Raw genomic sequence first — 23,897 nt, forward strand, 5'->3', positions numbered from 1 at the left:
GAGAAGAATGTCTCTGTTAAACACTCAATGCGCTCAATTGTCAGTCTGGTTAATTTGGTAATTTATGCTTAGAGCACATGGTAGATGATATTGCTTAGTTTTTACATTTTATGAGAGAGAGAGAGAGAATTGTGGAATAAAACCTTATGATTTTGACTAAATATACCTTCCATTTTTGATCGATCAGGAGAGACTAATTGCCTATCAAGTGACAATAATTATACGGTGCCATGGGTCAATTTAATATGTAAAACTACAATGAGAGTGTTTATTAAATAGATCTGAATGATTTTTCATTTATCTCTCTGTTTTGCTATGAGGAAAATGCTGCGAAAGGTGAGAATTTGGCGGGAGAAAATCAAGGGGAAAAGCGGTGAATCATTCTCCGGAATATTGCGCCTTCTTTCCGCAAGAGGACGCTGCGAATGTCGAATATTCATCGATTTTCCCCTCCGACGCTGGACGGTCTGGCATAATATCGGCAGACAGTGTTTATAGGGTCCCCACTCCGCCATTGCGAGCATTCACGCAAAGTGCGAGACGATGAAGTGAGTCCCTCAATTTTGTGGTTTTCCATGTGAAATTGTGCGAAAAATTGGTCAAAAGTGCGTGAAAACAGCAATCAGTGGAGTAAAGTGTTCCATCAAGTAAGTTTCTCGACATTTTCCACGCTGTATTTGCTTGATTTTCGGCTGTAATTCTACTGCGCGTCTCCGCGTTCTGTCACTTCGAGGCTTCCGTGTGCCTCACGATTTTCTGCAAATTTTCCCTTATCGCCACCCAATGCGATTTGCAAATTTCCCGAAACACTTCTTGACGTGCTTACCTAATTGCCAGGAAAAGATTTCGTGTGGTAGAAAAATGCCCAATTCCCGGGAAATCCCGTGGAAAGTGAGCTTCGCAATTTCACACGAAAATGGCAATAAAATTCCATCTGATAAATTTCCTCAATAATCGCGTTTTTCTCACTCAAGTCGACCGCGAGCAAAAAAGACGCGTTAACGAGTGGAGTAATTAATTCCCTCGGCATTTATCTCACATTTCACTTGCGGTCAGAAAATCACCTCTGCAGCCGACGGATGACATTTTCCTCCATCGTGGAAAGCCACACACACACTGTGTGGCCCGCGAGGCTCCGCCAGATCGCGAGACCTTGATATTTAGCTGGGGAAACGGCAAGAGGCCCGCGGAAGGTGCGAATGGTCTTATGCAACGTCAGGGATGGAGCACTCGCGCAGATCGGGCCCTCCCACGCGTCCGGAGGCTTCAAGGGCGCCCCGGGTTGGCCGAAAGGGTGGTTCCGCGACTGCACAGGTGGGAGTGCAGGTCGAGAACAGGTCAAACCAACGCGTCTCACGGAGAGAGTGATTCTAGCGATATCTCCAATCGTAATTTGATACTGTAGAGTTCTCGGAAAAGCGTCTAGTCAAAGAATTCTTCTAGATTAAGGTTATTTTGGTTTTTATTCCACTGTCTAAAATCAGGTTTATTGATTTTAAATCTTCCTCTGCTGCGTTTTGATCTAGTTTTGGTGTTCTATGCGTAAATAGAGTAGAATACATTTTGGGGTAATGTCAGGAAACTCCTGAGAAACTCGCAAATATCTTAATCTCTTCAACATTAGACTTCTTCTGCTTGCTACTTCGATTACACTAGCTGTGATTTATTCAGCAATCGCACTGATTTCGTCTTCTCACGGCAGCGCAGCCCCAAAACTACACTGAGCAGAAGATTGAGAATGTTCGCTGTGAGAGAAGTGAGCGACTGAGTGTGGATTCCGTGTGCGAGAGATCATTTGTTTACACACAATTAACATCCGTTTCGTGCTCAAACGCCCATCTCCGGGTGCGCGGCGCCCTTCTCAGGCTTTCCAACCCCGCGTCATTGGGAAGAATGAAACGCCTGCAATTGCGCCAGCAAAATCAGTCGGGAAAGCCCGCGTGAACACGCACCTTTTCTGCGCTGCGATATAGGAAGCAGACTAATTGGGCGCTTCTCCAGTTACATCTGACATCACATTGCCGCCCTTCCGGAGGGCGTGGGATTTTTCTGTTTTCCATTCAATTTCCACGCGAGATCAAGGGTGTGTGTGAATTCTGAAAAGTCTGCAGTGGATGATCAGGAAATCCATGTGAAATTCTGAGAAATTTGAATTTAAGCATTGGGGTGAATTCGCAGAATTGTGCGATAACTTGAAGATTTCCCGAAAATCAGGAAAGTCCACCGAAGATTGCACTGGAGAAAATTAAACTTAAGGGTGTTTGTCGTCTGTTGGAGATTCTGAGAAGGAAAACACCATCAACAAGTGGGGTGGTATTTTTTGTTTGATTTTAAAACAGTCTTTTAAAATAGCACTTTATTATGTGTTTTACTGGTGAGAAATTTTTTCACTATACTCTTTAATATTGGATTCTCTTAAATGAGCGTAAGACTTTGATCTGACTAAGCTTTCGAATGATTGCTTCTTTTTTTTTCAAAACAATTCCTTCGGTTATTTATAGAAGCGTTTACAAGTCATGAGGCGCTCTCAACTCATTCTGTAATGTCTCACGTGCTGTAAAACTAACAGCAGATGGAATAGACATATTTCCATTTAACACTGACCTTCTCTCACTCTTTGAGTTCTGCGCGCGCGGCAATATTTTGTTGATTGAACCTAGAAGAGAGGTGTTCAAGGTGATTTTTGATAAGTTTGCTAAAGATTAAAGTGTGTGTTTGTGTTGTGTGACTTGAGATCGAATGTATAGAAAATTATCCCTTTCATTTGTGCAGAATTATTGGTTGTGAATAATTTAGATTGTTGGGCAAAACTTCGACAATTAGAGACACACTTTGAGGGATTGTAAAGTGAACTGTTTACCGCAGAAACGTGATAAAGTTGATGTAGATTATATGCGAGGGGAGACAACTTTGCTGTGCGGAGTGTCGATTGATTTCCATTTATGGGTGCCGAAGACGAAAGTATTAATCTTCAACATAAAGAGTTTGACGACGGTGTTTCAGTGGAAGTGAGTGAAATATTCATTAGTCTCGCCTCAATGGTATTCCGCTGAATGGCTGTTGTTTTACAAGAGAGCGCACCCGACTTAGAATGATGAAGACATGTCTCAGAGGCCAAACAACAAGACCATGTTGCACTGCCGTCGAGTGCAAGTGAGCGCGCGTAGTCAGTGAAATAAACAAAAAAGAATAAATTAGGATTTTTGTATATAAAATATACAACTTCTTCGGCGGTGTTCCTTCTCTCATGTTGCCATGGGTCTTTCTCTCTTCCACCGCCGCTCGTGTGTGTGAAAAAGGGAGAATTTTTACTGCTTTATAGCTTTATTGGACGGTTTTCTGTTTCTGAGAAATCCTCGTCACAGGAATTTGGAAGTCATTTCTCCACTATACATTCACCTTTCCCGTTCCTTTACCTCCACCATTTCTGGTGTTCTTTTCCCGCGCATTCTCACTTTTCTGGCCTCTTTATTTGTATTATTTATGTGCTGTATATGACATTTTATTGCGAGATTGAAGTGACTTCTCACTCGACTTTCTGCCGGTAATCTCTGGGTGTGAGAGTGAAGGAAATATAAATGTGAACTGTCAGCAATGTGTATGAATGTATAAACGAGGATTATTGATATCGATAAAAAGAATTATCAGGAAAAAAGAGGGCGGGAGAATGAGTTTAATAAATATTGATAATTTTTTCGATATATATAATAAAAAAAAACACTCAAAGATTATGAATTTATCAAAATAAACATATTCGGTGGGCAACAGTTATAAGCAAATTGTTTCTGTTCAAAAAACACAAATAAATTTTTAAAATATACGTTTTTCTGTTTATGATAAAATGACGAAACAGAAACAGAAAGTCTTTCTCTCAACGCTAAGAATCTTGAACTCTATATTGGGCTTTTGAAAAAGTAGATTGTATTATCAGTGTTTGGCTAGAGATAATTTGGGTTTTTTGATTGGGAAACTGGAACAATTTCAGTCACTAAGAAACCCCATGAGTCATAGATTACAATAATTTAATTACTTTTATGCCTAAATTCACACTGACTTATGAAATGAAATTTTAATGAGTTATTCTTAACCCCAATTAAGTATTTTTATATTGTTGTGGATTTTAATTCTCGGAAATAATCTTTCTTTTCATGATACCACATATAATATAGTGTTTACTTTCTCATTTCTTCTTCGGTTCCTTCTTGCCTTGCTCTTGTGTCTTTTATTTCCCAGTGTGTCAAAACGGCGTTGATTGCGAAGCAGGAAATGCTCCTGAAGGAAATGATAGAAATTATTTTCTCTTCAAATTGACCACATTGAAATTGGCAATTGTGATATTTAAGTGTGCTTTAATAGTCATACAAAAATTTTGCGGCGGTTCTTCAAATCGTTAAAAACGTGAAAAAAAGGAGGCGCGTATAATGATTTTATTGCATTAAATTTCACACTAAAATAAAGGAATTATCTTCATGCGAGATAAAAATAAAACACTAACACGTGATTCTCTCTCTTTACCTTAGAAGTGTTTTTTTTTCTCCATTCTATTTTACTCGTTACTATGTTATTGCATCTCAAACAATTCATTATTTAGCTAATGTTGCGTGTGAGTTACTTAATTGAATTCTTTTCATCATCTCTCTAATAGCCAATCTCAACCATCTTTTTTTTCTCTCTCAATTCTGTTTGATTGCAGAGAAGTTAAGAAGAAGCAAGAAACTGCGAAAGGAGGAAGAGAAGAGTGCGATCATCAATTTAGAGGTGAAGTAGTGCAAATAAGACGAACATTTCAAAGAATTTCAGACAAGTGAGAGTGAAGGAAGAAGTGAAAAATGGCAAACTTGTCAAGCTTGCTTTGGGAGCAGACTGTAAAATTACCTCCAGAAGTGATGATGACCATCAAGCAGCACTACAATGAGGTGATGCCGATTGAAATACGTCATTTCTTAGCGCAATGGCTCGAGGAGCATATTTTGTGAGTATAATTATAGTTTTTACGATGTTGTGAATCGACATGATTTGTTATAGAATCTATAGAATGTAGATTCTAGAACTACACACCACACATTCATTATCAACGCGTATTTTCCGTTCTATTCTCACGACAAGGTGACGTAAAATATGCAATAAATGGAGGCATAAGAGAATATATTTAGATATTATACAGAAAGTTGTAGAACAACCGTCTTAATGGAATACGATACTTAATGTTTGGTTAATTGAATATTATGTTGCGAAAATATTCTTCTCTGTATAAATATGGGAAGAAATTTTCATATTTATGTAAATTCAAATAGATAGAAATTTTAGCAAAATTTTATTAAGTTTATTAAAATGAAGTGAATGCGTCAGTGTTTTTACCACTCTTTATTTTCAAATATTCTGTTGATGATTCTCATTTCGATGTTGATAATCAAAGGTGAAATCAGTCATATAATAATTAAGGTAATTGCATTAGAAACAAACTTTCACTAATATAGAAATATTGATTTTAAGAAGGCATTGAATTAAAGTTCATTCAACTTGTGAGCTTTTATCTAAATTTTGTGTTTAAAAAATTTGAGTAATATTGCTCAAATAACTCGTGACATTAAAATGCTTGGGATAATATAATAAATTCAGATTTAACTGGTTTTTCTTTTTGTTTATAAAACGTAAAAATTACATAAAACGAAATCTGCAATTTATCTTTTTCTCTGTTTGAATTTCATTCACAATTCCATTTTACTACAAAGTTTTTACCAGTAAATAAATTGCGTTGTGCATGTTTTTGTATGGGATTTTAAGTGTCCAGAAAGTGGTATTCAATAGAAGTCTGACGAAGAAGTAATCAGAATGTGAACAATGAGTGCAATCTTGCTGTAATTGCACCATGAAATGATTTATTTGTGTAATAGACATTTCATTAGCAGGATAAGTGGTTGTAAAATAGATTAGCGTGAGAATGGAAAAATTTTCACTGAATTTGATCGTTTGTACATCAATCTATCTACATATATGTAATGTGGTGTGATGTGAAATTCTCGGAAATCAAGAGAGGCTTCAGAGAGCACAAGTTTAATTGCTATTGCGATAAGGAGTTTACTGTGTGCCAATATTGAAATGATTTTGTGTTAATTTGTAGGCCATCGATGAATCTGCAGATGGAATACGATCCTCAGCAATATGAGCACATTGCATCGACTTTCCTGAGCGACTTCATCCATGAATTGGAGACGCGTGCACCTGATTTCACTGGGACAAATGTGACGGTGCAATTGTGCTTCACGGAGATGGCGAAGAAGCTGCGACAGCGCTATCAGCACGATCCGCTGCAATTGTTCAATCACTTGACGCGGTGTCTGCAGATGGAGTGGAGTTATGTGAATAATTGTGCGATGCCATATCAGAACGCCGAGATTGTGGAGGTGAACGAGAAATTGCACATCCTCACCTCAATGGTGGCGGCAAATGAGGAGGAGAACAGACAACTGAAGCTGGATTATGAGCGATTCTCGCTGGAGTATCATGACTTGTTTAAGACCACGGCGTACGTGAAGACGCTCACTAATCCGCAAGAGGCGGAGCAGAGCAAGGCGCAGCTGAATGAGCAGCAGAAGCGCTTGCAAGACTTCCTCAATACCATCCAGAATCGCTTGCTGACGCTCATTGGAAAGATCAAGGAGGTGATAGACCAGTTGCAACAAGCTCACGAGCTGATTATGGTGAAGCAGTTGAGGCTGTGGAAGGCAAATCAAGGATTAGCTGGCAATGGAGCGCCGCTGAATAACAATCTTGACACCATTCAGCAGTGGTGCGAGACGTTGGCGGACAATTTGTGGAATACGAAGACGCAGATTTCGATCCTCCTCAAGACCAGACAGACCGTGCAGAATGATCCCAACTTGCCGGATTTGCTTGAGCCGTCTAGAAAAGAGATTATCAATTTGCTCGTGAAGCTCGTAACAGCTAGTTTTGTCATTGAGAAGCAACCACCGCAAGTGATGAAAACTAACACTAGATTCACTGCGACAGTGCGACTCCTTGTTGGACCAAAGCTCAATATTCAGATGAACAGCCCAAGTGTGAGGGTGTCAATTGTGTCAGGTGAGTCGAAAGATGAATTTCAGCAATTCCGCAATATCAATGGCACTATAAGAGATTCCTTTGGCTTTTGTTGTTCAACATTTCTGCACACTGGAGAATATATGTATTTGAAATTTTGCACACAAAGATATCGCATTTATTGCTGTATGTTTGCCTGCCCGTGTGCCTGGATAAATATTGCCTTGCGCAATGAAATGCAATATAATTTTTTATCTCAAATTTATCAAACACTCACTGCAAACAGTGATAAGACAAAGGCTCTGTGAATGCAGATTTTGTGAGATTGATAACATGCAAAGTGCATTTTGCAGGAACTTTCAAGAGAATAATAGCAGATGCATTGAAATAACGTGACATGATATAGCCAGTAGAGAATGATGATTTAATAAAGGGATTGGGTTTCATATGAATGGAAAATTGGGGATTTCCCCTTATACAGACTGATAAGGAAACGTTTTTTTATCGCATAATATGATAACGCAATTTATAAGACATTTTCGATTATTAAAAGGTCTATTTGATCTCTTGTCTGTAATTTGTCGGTGAAATACATTTTTTCTGTAAACCAATATTTAAGTGGGGGAAGTTTTTTTTGTGGAGAAATTTGATACGACGCGATACCTTTTTCGTCAATATGCCGTGTCCTCTTAAAGTTCTTAAAGTGGATGATGTGATATTTTATCAAGCCATTGCGATGATGTTTTTGTAAACAGTGTTGTGTAATATCAATTTGTAGAATTTTCTGTGAGACAGAAAATGAAATTCGCAGCATTATTTTTATGTGCCAAGGCTGAGAAAATCCTCTTCCCCGTACAATACATCTTCATTGAATATAATTTGAATGATGTTTCTCTCTCTCTCCCTTGTGCTTTATTCCCCGAAAAAAGCACATATAATTTAATATGAAGTTATCAAAACATTGTATTTGTTTTTACTTTTTGCCTGGCCACATATTTGTTCTGTCATAGAGACATTTGTTTAACATTCTTCTCTGTTTCTTCTTCATTTTCTGTTTTGTGTCTAGAATCCCAGGCGCAGCATGTTCAGCAGTCAAATCAATACTCAGAAGCACTCGCTTCGGGTGAGATTCTCAACAATAGTGGCACTTTGGAGTATCAACAGGCGACAAATCAGGTGTCTGTGAGCTTTCGCAATATGCAACTGAAGAAGATCAAGAGGGCGGAGAAGAAAGGCACCGAAAGTGTGATGGATGAGAAATTTGCCCTGCTGTTTCAATCTAAATTCCAGATTGGAAGCGGTGAGCTGGTCATCACGGCGTGGGCTCTATCGCTGCCTGTGGTTGTGATTGTCCATGGGAATCAGGAGCCACAGAGTTGGGCGACCATCACATGGGACAATGCCTTTGCCGATCCCATGCGCATACCTTTTCAGGTGCCGGACAAAGTGCCATGGCCACGCTTGGCCGATGCGCTCAATATGAAGTTCAAAGCTGCCACTGGACGCCTGCTGTCTGAGGGGAATTTGCAATTTCTGTGCGAGAAAGCCTTCCGGCACACGACACCAAACACCCTCAATCAGAATGAGATGTACATCTCATGGGCGCAATTCTGCAAGGAGCCTCTGCCAGACAGAACATACACATTCTGGGAATGGTTCTACGCCGTGATGAAGCTGACGCGAGAGCATTTGCGTAATCCATGGCAAGATGGCCTCATAATTGGATTTATTCACAAGAAGCAGGCCGAGGATATGCTGATGAAGTGTCCGATTGGCACATTTTTGCTCAGATTCTCCGACAGTGAACTGGGTGAGTGAGGAATGAGTTTGCATCTCTGAAGAATGTGTGTGTAATTTGTGTGGGTAAATATTTACATTAAATAATCACTGTTGTTGCATTTACAGGAGGCGTCACTATTGCTTGGGTTGGCGATGGGAGTGACCAGCAACCGCAAATATTCATGCTTCAGCCATTCTTGGCCAAAGATTTTGCCATCCGCTCCCTTCCTGATCACATTGCTGATCTGCAGCAACTTGTCTCGCTGTATCCAGAAACACCGAAGGAGAAGGCATTTGGCAAATATTTCACCGCTTTTCCCAGTGAGTATAAAACAGTATTTGCGTGGGAAAATGAAATTGATAACTTCCTTTCAAACAACTTGTCATTTTCTGATATGATTTGTGTTTGTCCTTCACTTTATTTGTTGTCAATATTGCACGAGCCAGTGTGACTGCCCAAATAATACTTCCTCTATGCTTCATCATCCCTTCATCCTGCATGATTTATTTGTGAAACGGAAGTAGTTTTATGAGTCACTCTGGTTGAGTCAAAATTAAACATTAATTTATTAACTTTAAGTGTAGTTGAAATTTAATTTAAAATTCAGGAGTTCACTCAAAATAGGATTATTTGCACATCTACACTCTGAAATGTTTCAAATTACTTTTATGAGAAAAGTTTTACCTGTCGTAGAGCAGTGAAAACTAATGATTAAATGTCCATTGCAGGCCAAGCGAACAATGGATATGTGGTGCGGCGACTGGTGACGCAGGTTCCTGGAGTGCCCATGGGAAGCTATCCAAACACACCGAGTCACAGCATGAGCATACAATCGCCAGATCACACGAGGGATACGCCGTCAATCTCGAGCAGGTACTTGACTCTAGTCCAAATATTAACTTATTTGTTCTGATTTTGTGATTTAATTGAGTTTAACTTAACATACACACACAGTATCGCACAGCTGCTTCTGTCCACACAAATAACTCCATCTATTTACCATTTCATTCATTCATTTCTCATTTCATTGAAGGTTTTTCTTGAAAAAAAAATACCACCACAAAAAGTCACACACAAATTTTTCCCATTGAGTCTTTATTTTTAGTTATTGATACAAATTCAAGACAATCCTTTTAGGCTGTGATGATGAATTGAATAGATTCAATTTCTTGTTCCATATGTTAAAAATTTGTTTTTTTTTTAACCTACAACATTAGATGCTCATTAATTCATTTATGAAACTAATCCTATTTCCAGCTATGCGGGAAGTACATTAATGCAACTCTAAATCAATGCATAATATCTTAAAATTCATTAACCACGGTTTGAATGATGGATATATGTACTAACTAGATAGTCGCATTGGCAAAACAAAAAAAACACATTCATCTGTAAGAAAAAAATATTTATGGTAAAAGAGACCTTTGCAAATGCTTACACGGATTATGTGAAGAGCATAAGAATCCGCAAGTATTAATCATTGAATGATTCACTTTTCTCTGGGAAAATATCCCATGAATTGATGAGTGTATGTAGAAAATGTCAGACAGTTGTTTTAACAATTAAAAGTAACAATTTAAGAGCAGAGAATGGGAAACGATTGTTCGATGTATGTGTTGAGTGTCTTCTCTGTCAGTATTACTTTGACTAGACATATTATAGAGAGAGAAAATACAGGATTTTCCATATAGTGAATGTTAATTGTGATGTTTCTACATCTCTTACTAATCTTTGAGTGAAAAATTTCAAGTATTTTATTGGCATCGAAATTTGAAAGACGTTTTTAACTTGAAATGTGATGCTATGCAGAAAATGTTATCGTGATTTAAGCATGTTAATATATTCGACTGAGTTCTTTTCTTTTTAAGTATCTATTTTAAAGAAAAGATAAATATAATTGTGGGTTATTGAACTTTGTTTTTATGGCTGTTCAAAGTAAATGTGACGCTGTGTTTATTTTGGAATTGTATTTCAATTTTTATTATTATACGTTGTTATTTGAAATTTTCATAAATGGCCGTGATATAATGATAACGAATTAGATAATTAAATATAAAATATCGTGTTAATGTCGAGGAGAGAAGGAGAAGTGTTTTAATTGCTTTTCTATTTCTTTAAATAATTACAACGAGAAACTCACGACTTTTGTCGTAGTGTTTTGAGGCCCAAAATCATGGTTTCATAGGTGAAAAAAAAGATAAATATATTATATGAAATATATATATATATTTAAAAGACATATAAAATGTTAATTGTCGTTTTTCGAGAATATTGTCTTCTTTTTGAAGACTTGTCGTCTAATGAGTGTGTTTGCTCTAGAGGAAAACCAAAAGATAAAAAAAAATCATCTCGATGATTAATACTAATTTAAACGAAATATATATATGAATATGATATTTAACACGAATGTGTTGAGTGTTATCAATTATATGATAAATGTGTCGTTAATTGAAATACTAAAGTGTACATTACTTCTTATCTCTCTAATTTACTGTGTTTCTCCGCCTAATTTACACTCACTATTATCATTATCCATTATGAACAATCACTTTGCTTCAGATTAATAGAAAAAAAAAACTTCTCATCCAAAAGTCTTCAATGAGGGCCGTTGCTTTATAAAGTTACAAAAATTTTGTAGTCTCAAATGCATCACTAAATTGTGTGTATTTCTGAACTTCATCTCTGCATTTGCTTTAAAGTACGAATTTTGCTCAAACTAACGAATTTATTACCAGACATTCGAGACTGACTATATTGTATTGAAGAGAATATATTTTATATACATATCTATCCAGTGAATTTTGACCGATTTTTTTTCACCTTCTTGTGCTTTTTGTGAATGTTTTTGGGGTGCATGGATGCATTTTTGTATTTCGTATGATGTTTTGTTTACCTTCCACAACTAACCCTTGGATTTATTTTCACCTCTTTTTCACGATATTTTGGCTTTTAGATGAATTTAGTGGGATTGGCAGCATACATCTGATAGAAAAACCAAAATGATTGACATGAAAAGTTCTCATAAACCAAAAAAAAATACATCAAATGGCGGCAGGTTTAATTAAATTCACAAAGCATGATCGCACAAGAATGAAATTGTTGTAGCGACAAAGTATAATGGGTGAAATCACACATCATTTAGTTAATCATATTTGTGCTGCTGATCTCCAATTGTTCTTGTTTTGGTTTTTAGTCTTGTTGCATTGACGCTCTTGTCATTCTGCTTTGAATTTATCGGTATGAAATTTGTGGACATATTATAGACTAATATTTACATTGTGTGTACTATTTGTATGAAAGAGTTTGTAGACACTGTATTTTTAAAGTAAATTATACACCCAGTATTTAAATAGTAATTGTTGAATATACACATGTAATTATGGTGATCTTGTTACATGACGAAGAGAATACATTGAAAAAAAGTATTAATAATAATAGCACACAAAATATAATCAATGGCTACAAGTATACCTATAAGGCTAATACATGAAATATCTTAGATAGTGTTGATGTGTGAAATTAATTAAACCTCCCTGTTTGTTGACTCTTCATTCAATTCTCAAGCTATGGACAACCTGGAAATGCACTTCCCAGTGAATTTGGTATGATGTTAGATGACTTCGACGATTTGGGTGGAATGTTTCCCACGAATTACCAAAATCAACAAAATTAGGACGTTGTAAGTGTCACGAGAGGAGCATCTCTTATTTACGGACAAGAGAATCTTTTACATTATTCGATTTTTAAGAGGAAAAGAAACTTATGAAGGAGTAAATGTTATTACTTTAAAAGTGTCTGGAGGAGAGAATACGGAGCAGTAAAATGTGTTTTTATTTTCTTTGAATTTGTAACAGCAAAATAAGAGAGTTGGAAGAACTCTCGGATTTTACAGAATAAAAGAAAAATTGAAAAGTAACGAAGAAGAGAAGAATTTGTATTTTTTAGTTAGTGTGAAATAATGATTTGACAAAGAATCCGTGCTTCATAATAACAATTTTTATTTTGATGTGTCGTTTTTTGAATAAAACTACTTTCACTAATGAAAAAAAAATATTGAAATATAAATTAATAATATAGATTTAAAGATAAAAACTTAAAGGTGATACTGAGGTAATGATTGTATTTTAAATAAATATTTTTATCTACATTGTAAGAAATTAATAATGAATAAGAGTCGCATAAGATTAGCTGTCTCACTGTTACATTACAATAATACATTGTGTAAAACGAAGCGTTTAGAGAAAAAAAGAGCATACGTTAATCAATTTTCTTCTATCAATTTAAATCTGCACACCTTATTTTACTACCTAAAATGTTTAACGGCATAGTATAAATTTTCTGAGACTTCTGGAGAACCCCAAATTTTTTGGATCGACACTACACTGTGAAGAAATATATTCTATATAAAAATCTAATTTTTTAGATGAATATTAGATTATAATATTTACATAAGATCAGATTTTACATCATGTATACATATATTTACAGATAAAAATTATCATAGAAGGAGAGTTTTCGATCGATTTCGTCCATTTTTATAAAACTGTAACTTGTCAGTTTTAACTATAGTAAGATGTCAGTACCTTAAATATGAGAGAAATATCGTTTTTTTTTTGTAAATAAATTTCTTTTTTATTTCAGCCAGAAATTCTGTAATTTTTGTATTGACTGCAATCTTACAATATCTTGATGAAAAGATTTTTATAATTGCAAATCATGTGTTTTTTTTTATTTCAAATTTAAAACCACGAATTAGTGCAATTACAATTTAATTTGTTGAGAACATCAAAAATGATTTAGAGATTTTCAATGAGATTTGTGTATTAATTTTCAATGGACGATAAAATCAAGAAGAAGAATTTCGGTGTATATTGAAAAGATAGAGAGAAAAAAATGGAATTTGACGAAGTATTTACATACATGTGAGTGCCTCTGTGCTTTAATATCAATTGTGAGTGGATGGAAGAAATTTAAGAAATGTCGATATTCGAAGAAAATCTTTATGTGCTATTTCAATTTACTGTTGGCATCTTAACTCGGAGAATTTTTTAAGTATCACCAAGTATTCGGTAGTTGTTGCAAAACTGCTCAAATTGTGAAAAAGAACATCAGTAAATACCGACTTATATTAAAAAAAAAAACTAATATGACATAAACTGTATATCTATGCATGATTCATGTGAGTTTCTTCTGTCTGTTATCTCAGCGAATGAACCAAAAATATGTATTGAAGTTGTTGTAATGCTATAGCCTTTCCTCCACCCCAAAGTCAAAGAAGAACAACATTTCAAGATTCAACTAAGTGTGGTAGAAATTGATGTGTATTTTGCAAATGCATGAAGTGTTTTTAGTATTGACGTTGTTATCTCGATTCAAGAAGATCACTTACAATGTCGCAACGAATGATTTGACAAGTCAAGATAGAATAATTTTCTGTGCGAGAGATTTTCTAAAGTGAAAGTAAATTTGAAGGCCATTTTATTCAGTGTCTTTTTATGAGTGCCATAGAGTAGGCGACGCAGAATTGTGAAGGAAATAATGTGAATTGATTGTAGATGTTTCTTATAATGGATGCGAAGAAGAAGAAAAAAACAATGATTGGCGCTGTCTATGTACTTTGTATAGAAACATTACAGAACTAAAAATAGGTAAAAAAAAGTCATAATACCTAAACTTAATAAGTGAACCAAGATACTAAAGCTGTTGTGAAACTTTCCTAATACATAGATATATTTTCTCTTAACTCTTCTTATCACAGATAAATAAATAGAAAAGGAAATATTTAAGAAGGATTTTGAAAAGATTCACCCAATGTAAGAACAAAGATATCTAAATTTCTTGTCAATTGATTCAGAGACAGCAAATTAATGGAGAAAAAAGAAATTCCGTCTTAAATACTTGTGAAGAATATTTAATGCAAGTTGAAATACACTATTCGGTGCTTAATTAGTGGCAATTCATTTGCGTTTATTGCATTTAAAATTGTGTTATGTCATTTTTTAACTAATTGATAAATAATTTCTTGCACATAAATCACATATTTTTTTTAATAGTTTTATAAGAATTACTTCTTTTTCTCTTTGTGAGTACAAGAATTATGTTGATTTGGATAATTTTAAATATCTTTTATATACAAAAAAATACAAATATCTTTAATTTAGCGTTTAGGAAGAAAGAAACATTTTTTAAATATGCAATTTTGATTTAGTTTTATACACTTTGTACAATTAGATTTGACAAAAAAAATTCTTGGATATTTGTTTGCGAGTAAATTTACGTTTTATATTTTATTTTACAAATGTTTATGTTTTTTTTTCGTCTTCAACCCTTAATAGTGCAGAAAGTACATAATTGTACCTATAATTAAGTGTAAAGCTGTAAGATTGATAAACAATCGATTACACAGAAATGAGAATAATTTTGCATGGAACCAGAAATATATTTACTTGTAAACGTGTAATTTAATGATGAGAAATATAAATTGAAATTGTGAATGATAGTGTTTATTATCTTCTGCAGAATCTTTAGCAACTTCTAGGAAATCCGAAAACAGTAAATAATAACAACGCACTGGACTTTGTGACTCCATGCGGTTTCATACATAATTTCAGTTTGTGCAATTTGTTTTCTTTTTCCAGACAAATCAGTTGTCTCCGCTAAGAGCGATTACAGACTTGCTGATGATCCACGGGAGGATAAGCGAGAGCGCGATCAACCACGAATTATCGCTGATCTGACCTTTACACACTACAGGCTCATCCACGGAGGATTTATCCGAGTTCGCGCCGATTCGATGATAAGCAGCAAGTCTGTAATCGCTCTAATGCAGTTTTGAAAACATTTTGCCTCAATAGGGGATCATCACGGGATTTTGCACTTGTTTATTTCGTGATTTTACATTTTTTAGCGAAAGTGGTAGTTCATATTTCCACTATTATTATTATTGCTCAGGAGTTCATTTAACTTCCACAGAATGCCCTTTAATAGAGGAGTTTTTATTGCGCCGATGATAAGATTTATCAATCGGCGAAACGCAACGGAACGGTCACCTTTATCAAATCTCATTTTCCTCGGGCAGCATTCATCAGTTCGCGCTCACTCGTTGGTAAATTCAGATGTGCTGAAGCTCTTCGCGTCCACGCAATGTCTCTCGAAGCGATTGACAGCAAATTGGCGGAGCTGCGAAGCACTCTTGAGAACAACTCGCGGCTTCTGCCTGATCTTGTGCCGCACTGGAGCGACGCTCCAGACATCATCGACGATCTCGTGCGCACGCTGTTTTGCCAGGCGCGAGCCTGGCTCGAGGAGCTCCACCGCGGAAGCCAGGACATTTTCCAGGCCATCCAGTGCGTCTTGGACGCCTTTGTGGACTTCCAGCGAGATCGCGTCGTGCAAGTGCCGAATTTGAGAGAATTGCAGCGAGTTTGTGAGACTTTCTTCCAGTATCTCAAGGACATCAGCGAGCAGTTTTTGTTCGTCCACACAAATCGCATCACGGGGCTGATTTGCGCCTTGTCCAACACCGAAGAGGCCGTTTTCAGTGCCTGGTGGAATAGTGTGATCGCGACGACGCAACAGTTCATAAGATGCACACTTATTTACGAGGAACAGCCGGGGCCCATCATAAGGAAAGAGAGGATTTTCGAGGGCAAAGTGAGATGGCTCATCGGCTCGCAGCTTGATTTCAACGTGGTAGATGGACTCAATGGACGAGTATCAATTCTTCATGGTTCGTTATGCTTTTACATTTAATTTACATTATTAAATGCTCCTTATAAAGAGTTTAAACTAAAAGTATTTCCTAAAATTTGTTGTACTCGAATCTTCTTCATTTCATAAACCCAGTTGTTTTCATTAACATTCATCTCTTCTTATAATCACTCCTTATCGATCTTTTCCAAGGAACTCTCTTTGTTTTTGCATTGTACGAGTGGGATTATATCGGAGAATTATATTCCAGTGTAGCTTACAGATAATAATCTCCTGTGCAGATTGACTGTCGCTCATTTCAAATTTTCTTCTCCTCATAAGAGACTTTCATAAGAGAATTATATAATCTAAATTGTAGACACAAGTTTAACTTATCAACAAATTCTAAAGGAATGATTTTTAAAATTTTTATTTTATGATAACTGGGAAAATATAATTTTTCTAATATTATTGACACGAATACTTTTTTCTAGAGCACGAAACGAACAAATTGATGGAAGGAAAATTCGTTGATCATCAAGATAAATTTTCCGTTCAGAAAAACGAAGTGGTGTTCGAAGTGAATCCAAACATGGAAGTTTATGCGAAATTTAGCAAGTGCAAAATTATGTCAATCAGCAGAAATACTGGCAGAAATATCGATAAGAAAATTGATGAGAAATACGCCGTTGTGTTCCGCACAAACATTGTGTGGAATGGCCAGGAACTTGAGATTTCTGTCATTTCTCTTCCAATTTGCCTAACAACGCACATGACGCAGGATGAATATTGCTACGCAAAGATTATGTGGGATTATGCGTTCGCTGACAAGAACAGATCTGCTTTTGTGGTTAGAAATGCTAGAGGATCTTTATTGATTTATGATTAACTGTATTGAAATGCTTTCTCAGGTGCCCGAAGAAGTCTGTTGGATTGATTTTGCAAATGCGCTCAGCAGAATGTGGACATCTTGGGTTGGATGTCCTTTGAATGATCAACACTTAGCTTACCTCTGTAAGGAATAAGTGTCCAATCGTAAGTTCAAAAGTCACTGAGCTTCTCATTCCAGATGATATTGCGTTCGATGAGCTTTGGTATGGAAATGTGATTAAAACGCGGCCTGTTTCATGGAACCAAATTACTAAGAGTTATCTTAAGGGAATGAATTTCACGTTCTGGTCATGGTTCTACAACAACATGAAGCTGATTAAGGACAAATATGGAGATCACTGGCAAAATAATCACATTTATGGATTTATTCACAGAGAACACGCTCACGCTCTATTGAAATCCTTGCCAATCGGCACTTTTCTCTTGCGCTTTTCCAAGTCAATGATCGGAAACATGTCCATTGATGTCGTGTTGGCAAATTCACAAGTGTCTTCGTGTGGACCTTTTGACAGTTCCAGTTTCGAAACATCCTTGAATTCATCATTGACAACATTTAATGGATTCATAAGGAACTTTGTAAATTTGAAATTCTTGCATCCAAACATACCGAAGAATATTGCTTTTCCAACACAGAATGATGTTACCCCTCCTCAAGGATACGTTCCATTACGACCCAAAATAATTATTGAACTGTAGACTCTGAAGATTTCATGCTTATAAGCTTTATGATTTGACTTTGGGCTTTTAAAATTTCTAGAGATTAGCAAAAGCTGTGCAACTTTATAGCATATGTAGTATAATTAAGTGATTGATGTTATCTGTAATATAATTTTGAATAAACTTTATGAGGTCAAATATTTTTCCTTTCAGATAATTGTTCGCTTGCAGCTAAACTGGATTCATTTTCGGTTATCTGTTGATTTAACTCTCAAGATTGACAAGGAATTTAAGAAAATATCGCGCACATTGAAATTAAAAACGAACAGATACGGAAACGCCTTCACATGAATTAAGAAAGAAACGTGGGGAAAAGAACGTTTTTTCTTAGAACCCACTTTTGATGCTCAATAACGTTCCATATTTATCTTATCAAACGGATAAAGCGCCAAAAAGCCATCGATTACCTCAATACAAAAATCCAGCTTTCTTAGAAAAACTGATAATGCAGACATCACTCTGTTATAATCTTTGCAATGAGAGGAAGTGTGGATTACCACTCAAAGAAAAATCACCAATATTTCTGGTTCTGAGAAAATTCTATACATGTCAAGGACAATTTCCTTCAAAGACAATACAAATGTTTAAATGTCTAGAGATCAAGACATGAAATATTTATTATACAAAATTTTTTTGGCTAAACTAAGAAAGAGAAGATTATTTCCATGTTCAGAGTGAAAAAGAATTCTTTACGTGATAAAATTCTTCTATCTTTCCGAAAAATCTAAAAATAGTTTAATCACACACACACACACACACACTGCAAATGCAAAACACATATAATGATAAGATTTAATATTTGGCGAAGCGCGACACACGAATAATTTCTCTGGATTTCCGCGTTCAGTTCGCGCTCACTCGTTGGTCAATTCAGATGTGCTGAAGCTCTTCTCGTCCACGCAATGTCTCTCGAAGCGATTGACAGCAAATTGGCGGAGCTGCGAAGCACTCTTGAGAACAACTCGCGGCTTCTGCCTGATCTTGTGCCGCACTGGAGCGACGCTCCCGACATCATCGACGATCTCGTGCGCACGCTGTTCTGCCAGGCGCGAGCCTGGCTCGAGGAGCTCCACCGCGGAAGCCAGGACATTTTCCAGGCCATCCAGTGCGTCTTGGACGCCTTTGTGGACTTCCAGCGAGATCGCGTCGTGCAAGTGCCGAATTTGAGAGATTTGCAGCGAGTTTGTGAGACTTTCTTCCAGTGTCTCAAGGACATCAGCGAGCAGTTTCTGTTCGTCCACACCAATCGCATCACGGGGCTGATTTGCGCCTTGTCCAACACCGAAGAGGCCGTTTTCAGTGACTGGTGGAATAGTGTGATCGCGACGACGCAACAGTTCATAAGATGCACACTTATTTACGAGGAACAGCCGGGGCCCATCATAATGAATGGGAGGATTATTAAGGGCAAAGTGAGATGGCTCATCGGCTCGCAACTCGACGAAAAGATCAAGGAACTCAAAGGACAAATATCAGTTCTTCATGGTTCGTATGAATATTTATATTCTCTTGAAAATATGCTTTCAAGAGAACAATTATTACAGAAGAACATATAAACAGCATGATGCAAGGAATACACATCGATCATCAAGGCACCTTTTCACTTGTGAATAGCGAAGTGAATTTTGAAGTGAATCAAGAAGTTTATGCCAAATTCAACAATTGTAAAATTAAAACTTTCAGAAGAAACTTTTCCATAAGAGAAAATACAAATTTAACTGATGAAAAGTTCGCCGTTGTGTTTCGCACAAACATTGTGTGGAATGATAAGGAACTTGAGGTTTCGGTAATTTCACTTCCCGTTTGCCGAGCAATTCACGGTGGACAGGCTCCATATTGCGACGGAAGGATTATGTGGGATTATGCGTTCGCTGACAAGAACAGATCTGCTTTTGTGGTTAGAAATGCTTGAGGATCTTTATTGATTTATGATTAACTACATTGAAATGCTTTTTCAGGTTCCCGAAGAAGTCTGTTGGATCGATTTTGCAAATGCGCTCAGCAGAATGTGGACATCTTGGGTTGGATGTCCTTTGAATGATCAACACTTAGCTTATTTCTGTAAGAAAGTCATATGAATGTATTATGAGAAAAGTTTCTTTGAGCTTCTCATTCCAGATGACATTATATTTGATGAGCGTTCGAATGGAGATGTGATTGAAACGCGGCCTGTTTCATGGAAACAAATCACCAGGAGTTGTCTTAAGGGAACGAGTTTCGAATTTTGGTTCTGGTTTTACCGCACCATGAGTGTGACTAAGAATCATTTCAGAAGTCACTGGCAAAATGATTATGTTTATGGATTTATTCACGAAGACTTCGCTCACGCTCTATTGGAATCCTTGCCAATCGGCACTTTTCTCTTGCGCTTTCCCAATTCAGCGTGCGGAATGATTTTAATTGATGTCGTATTGGAAAATTCACAAGTGTCCTCATTGGGACCATTTTACAATTTTTTTCCGTCTTTTGATGAATTCATCAATAGTTTCGCGGATTTGAAGTTCTTATTTCCAAACATTCCGAAAACCATTGCATTTCCAACGTCAGCATTGAATGATACAAAATAATTCTTGAACACTACAAAATGTAGAAATTTTCCCAAATATTGTCAAAAATCTAGATTAAGAAAATTTTACTGAACTGTTTATTAATGTGCAAAAATATTCTCTGTTATCTTATCAACATGCTGAAGCGAAAACAAATAAACACTTTCCCAGAAAAACTTGATATCACTTTCTTTGCTGTGTGAACATTTGGCGAAAATATGATCTATGCGTTAAAAGAAATTCACATTTTCTACCGCAAATTGTATCAAAAAGATCAGCAATGATTTTATTTCATGCTATAGCAAGATGACTTGTAGTCAGAACAGAATAACTTAATAAATTGAACTAAACGTCGAAGCTGAGGAATGCTCACTGAATGCAGCAATGCGACTGAGTGTTGGCGTTTTGACTCTCACTACTCTCCTGCATGTTCTGGGCAGAAAGCAGAGACTTCAGGCTCTCCGCCTCCCTCATCCACGTCTGAATCTGCTGATGCAGCAGATCTCGGCGCTGTCCCTTCGGCTCCTGGCCCAAGAGTGGCACTAGGCCGCCCAAGGAGCTCTTCAGTCCCTCCAGAGCAGCCTTATAATTACCCTCGTGCACGTAAAGTTCCCCCTGGCGCCCGATCTCGAGGCTGTTCTTGAGCGCCGGACTAGAGTGACTCAGAGAGTAGAGTTGCTGGTACACCAAGCGCGGTGTGAGTGCATTTTGGACGGGATTCTGAACCGAAGTCTTCTCGCCGCTCAAGGCGTGCTGTATCTCCTCAGCTCGCTGCATGTAAGTCCGCACTCGACCGCGCAGAGCTTGCTTCTTGGCCACATCCTGCTCTGCTTGGATGTACGGCACGAAGAACTGGAGGCTCTCGCAGTAGAGATGGTAAGCCTGGTCCAACTCACCGCGATTGTCCGCTTCCACGGCCTCCCGGACAATCTCAAGGGCACGCTGGAAATTCTCCTCGCAAGGTGCATGTCTCAGGTCAAGGAAGTCGTGCTGGAAGAAGTCCTTGAAGTCTATTCTCTTGTCCCGATCGTGCTGCAGCAAGCGTGAGAGGAGATCCTCACATTCCGGCGATATCCGTGTGTTCCGCGGAATGTCAATTCGCTGCAACTTCTGGATCTTCTCTAGCAACTCTGGGAGGGATTTTGAACTGTACGGAGCCTTCCCGAAGAGACACTCATAGAGAATCACACCAATGCTCCACAGATCTGCTTTGCAGTCGTAACAGTTTCGCAGGAGAATCTCTGGGGCCATGTACAGTGGGGAACCCCTGATGGTGGTGTTTTCCTGACCCAGCTCGATGTGCTGGGCGAAGCCAAAGTCCGCTACTTTGAGGACTACTTGGGGTGTTTTCGTCAGCAGAAGATTCTGCGGTTTCAAGTCGAAGTGACTCACATTGTTGGACCTCATGTACTCCAGTGCCAGCGCCAGCTGTCTCAAGAAGAACCGACACGTCGTCTCTGGAAGCACATTTCGCCTCTTTATGAAAGCCGATAAACTCCCGGAATTGCAGTACTCCATCACAATGTAGATGTTCTTGTCATCGTACAGGAAGTCGTGCATCTCCACGATGTGCCGATGCTTCAGCCTCTTCAGCAGTCTTATCTCTGTGACGATGTTGTCCACTGAGGATTTGGTCAGTTGCTTCTTCTCCACGCATTTCACAGCCAGGATCTCTTTCGTATCCTAGAAAACAAGGAATTGTGGAAAACATGCGTAATTTCTGAGGTTTGGTCCAATTCTCACCTTCTTCTGACATCGGTGGACGGTTGCGTAGCTTCCGGAACCCAACTTTTCCAGCATGTCATAGTCCGTTATCTTGGGAGCAGCCATCCTCTCCTGGGCACGAAAATCACTCTGTTTTGCGAGCCACGAAAATCACAACAAAGCAATGTCAGCTGTTTGTCCCAGAAGTGTCCCAAATCGTCACACTTCAGCCATGACACCAACCATGCTGAGCAACTCAAGTGATTTGAAACGAAACAGGCGAAATTGCTCAGTTTAATAATGAATGAATCCTCTTCACATAATATAATTATAGAGAATAAATGAACAGAAGCAATTAATTTGCGTTATATCATAATTATTGAGGTGAATCTCAATTTTCATCTGCTCATATCCATTGCGGATTCTCAGTTTTTCCCTCGCATTCCCTCTGACAAAAAGGCCTGTCCAACGCACAGTCACGATGATGAAGTTCTCCAGATCAAGAATGCGAAGGGTGAGCGAAAAAGCGACGCAAGAGAGAAAGAGCTCACAGAACTAATGACGTCCAAAGATGATGGAAAACTTCTCTGGCTCTTTATCTTCTTCATTCCCTTTGAAACTTTCACTCAATTTTAATGACACGATAAAATCACTTTACTTCACGCCCACGCACAACTCATCTCCGCGCGCTGGCATTCCAAGAGCTCCTTCATCCCTCGGAAGTCGATACAGGGAAGATTTCTAATTACTGCCAGACATGCGAAGAAAAACTATACAGAGAGAAAGGATGCCGAAAGCGGCTGAATCACACCTTCTGTGAGTATTCAGATGTTGACATGGTCAGACAGGATCATGAATTGGAATGAAATGTAACACAAATTGATTGGAACGCCCAATACACAGTGTATTAAGTGAATGGGATTTTCAAACAATCATTCTGAATCAGTTGCAATCATATTTTGTGTGCAGTGTTTGGAATTTCTCAATTTCCAAATCTATCGGTGTATTGAATTCATGTTGTATTTTTCCTCTCCATTCTCGGAAAATACAGAGAAGAGCACGATTCCAATTCAGAGAGGCAAAACCCACTCAACTTTTTTACACGACCATTGATTTCCCACCGAAAACATCTCTTGCTCGTTGTCGTCATTTCCCTTCTGTGTCATCGCCGACAATCATGGTGAAAAGCCACAAAAGACAATTTATTACGGCAAAGAGAAAGCCCATGTGTGGGAAAGTTTTGCGAAAAATCTCACTCATGAATGAGGCTTCCGCCCGCACCACGCGGCAGGAACAGATATAATAGCTTCCGTATGCATAAACACTCTTCTTCATTTCCTTCCTCCTCACATGGTACAGCCGAGAAGGACTATAAATAGAATGCGAGAGTGAGTAAATATGGATGAGAGTGGAGGCGCCAAAGTGTCTTGCCAACGAGGAAGACGTTCAAAGCTCCATGATTCAGTCCGTGCGGATTCCAATGAGAATCTCTGTTTCTCCAAATCCAGGACATTCCAGACAACACGTGT

The 23,897-nt window shown here is 37.7% G+C and overlaps 4 protein-coding genes across 6 annotated transcripts; 3 read left to right on the top strand and 1 right to left on the bottom strand.

Moving 5' to 3' along the window:
• The first annotated feature begins 485 nt into the window (after window positions 1-485).
• On the top strand, window positions 486-15,316 carry LOC132257331 (signal transducer and activator of transcription 5A-like). Of its 3 annotated transcripts, none has more exons than XM_059754191.1 (7): window positions 486-647; window positions 4,694-4,972; window positions 6,122-7,083; window positions 8,108-8,851; window positions 8,947-9,141; window positions 9,550-9,694; window positions 12,386-15,316. In XM_059754191.1, the coding sequence occupies exons 2-7, from the start codon at window positions 4,830-4,832 to the stop codon at window positions 12,492-12,494; spliced, it is 2,298 nt and encodes a 765-aa protein (XP_059610174.1). In that variant the 5' UTR covers window positions 486-647; window positions 4,694-4,829; the 3' UTR covers window positions 12,495-15,316. The 3 variants fall into 3 exon arrangements, with proteins under 3 accessions (XP_059610174.1, XP_059610176.1, XP_059610175.1); XM_059754193.1 differs by lacking the exon at window positions 12,386-15,316 and adding an exon at window positions 11,775-12,376; XM_059754192.1 differs by lacking the exon at window positions 12,386-15,316 and adding an exon at window positions 10,079-10,938.
• A 648-nt stretch (window positions 15,317-15,964) lies between these two features.
• On the top strand, window positions 15,965-18,256 carry LOC132257883 (signal transducer and transcription activator-like). The gene is made up of 4 exons (XM_059754928.1): window positions 15,965-16,550; window positions 17,005-17,360; window positions 17,422-17,524; window positions 17,580-18,256. Exons 1-4 carry the CDS (start codon window positions 15,965-15,967, stop codon window positions 18,095-18,097), a joined length of 1,563 nt encoding a protein of 520 aa, XP_059610911.1. The 3' UTR covers window positions 18,098-18,256.
• Window positions 18,257-19,020: 764 nt separating this feature from the next.
• On the top strand, window positions 19,021-20,685 carry LOC132257498 (signal transducer and activator of transcription 5A-like). The gene is made up of 4 exons (XM_059754431.1): window positions 19,021-19,603; window positions 19,663-20,015; window positions 20,077-20,179; window positions 20,237-20,685. The coding sequence occupies exons 1-4, from the start codon at window positions 19,021-19,023 to the stop codon at window positions 20,683-20,685; spliced, it is 1,488 nt and encodes a 495-aa protein (XP_059610414.1).
• A 348-nt stretch (window positions 20,686-21,033) lies between these two features.
• Window positions 21,034-22,551, bottom strand: LOC132257499 (serine/threonine-protein kinase ULK3). The gene is made up of 2 exons (XM_059754432.1): window positions 22,408-22,551; window positions 21,034-22,347 (listed from the first exon to the last, which is right to left on the bottom strand). Exons 1-2 carry the CDS (start codon window positions 22,492-22,494, stop codon window positions 21,034-21,036), a joined length of 1,401 nt encoding a protein of 466 aa, XP_059610415.1. The 5' UTR covers window positions 22,495-22,551.
• Window positions 22,552-23,897: the final 1,346 nt, after the last annotated feature.

Source organism: Phlebotomus argentipes, unplaced genomic scaffold (assembly GCF_947086385.1).
Source record: "Phlebotomus argentipes unplaced genomic scaffold, Phlebotomus argentipes genome assembly scaffold_4, whole genome shotgun sequence".
NCBI classification, from domain to species: Eukaryota; Metazoa; Arthropoda; class Insecta; order Diptera; family Psychodidae; genus Phlebotomus; species Phlebotomus argentipes.

What these genes read in the sequence shown, in the direction of transcription:
- LOC132257883 (XM_059754928.1), top strand. Translation starts at nt 15,965, where the DNA reads ATGTCTCTCGAAGCGATTGACAGCAAATTGGCGGAGCTGCGAAGCACT. An exon ending in ACGAGTATCAATTCTTCATG is followed by an intron (nt 16,551 to 17,004) that starts GTTCGTTATGCT and finishes ACTTTTTTCTAG; the next exon opens with AGCACGAAACGAACAAATTG. An exon ending in AGAACAGATCTGCTTTTGTG is followed by an intron (nt 17,361 to 17,421) that starts GTTAGAAATGCT and finishes ATGCTTTCTCAG; the next exon opens with GTGCCCGAAGAAGTCTGTTG.
- LOC132257499 (XM_059754432.1), bottom strand. Translation starts at nt 22,494, where the DNA reads ATGGCTGCTCCCAAGATAACGGACTATGACATGCTGGAAAAGTTGGGT. An exon ending in TCCACCGATGTCAGAAGAAG is followed by an intron (nt 22,348 to 22,407) that starts GTGAGAATTGGA and finishes CTTGTTTTCTAG; the next exon opens with GATACGAAAGAGATCCTGGC.
- LOC132257498 (XM_059754431.1), top strand. Translation starts at nt 19,021, where the DNA reads ATGTCTCTCGAAGCGATTGACAGCAAATTGGCGGAGCTGCGAAGCACT. An exon ending in AGAACAGATCTGCTTTTGTG is followed by an intron (nt 20,016 to 20,076) that starts GTTAGAAATGCT and finishes ATGCTTTTTCAG; the next exon opens with GTTCCCGAAGAAGTCTGTTG. An exon ending in TCAACACTTAGCTTATTTCT is followed by an intron (nt 20,180 to 20,236) that starts GTAAGAAAGTCA and finishes TTCTCATTCCAG; the next exon opens with ATGACATTATATTTGATGAG.
- LOC132257331 (XM_059754191.1), top strand. Translation starts at nt 4,830, where the DNA reads ATGGCAAACTTGTCAAGCTTGCTTTGGGAGCAGACTGTAAAATTACCT. An exon ending in ATTCTCCGACAGTGAACTGG is followed by an intron (nt 8,852 to 8,946) that starts GTGAGTGAGGAA and finishes TTGCATTTACAG; the next exon opens with GAGGCGTCACTATTGCTTGG. An exon ending in ACGCCGTCAATCTCGAGCAG is followed by an intron (nt 9,695 to 12,385) that starts GTACTTGACTCT and finishes TCAATTCTCAAG; the next exon opens with CTATGGACAACCTGGAAATG.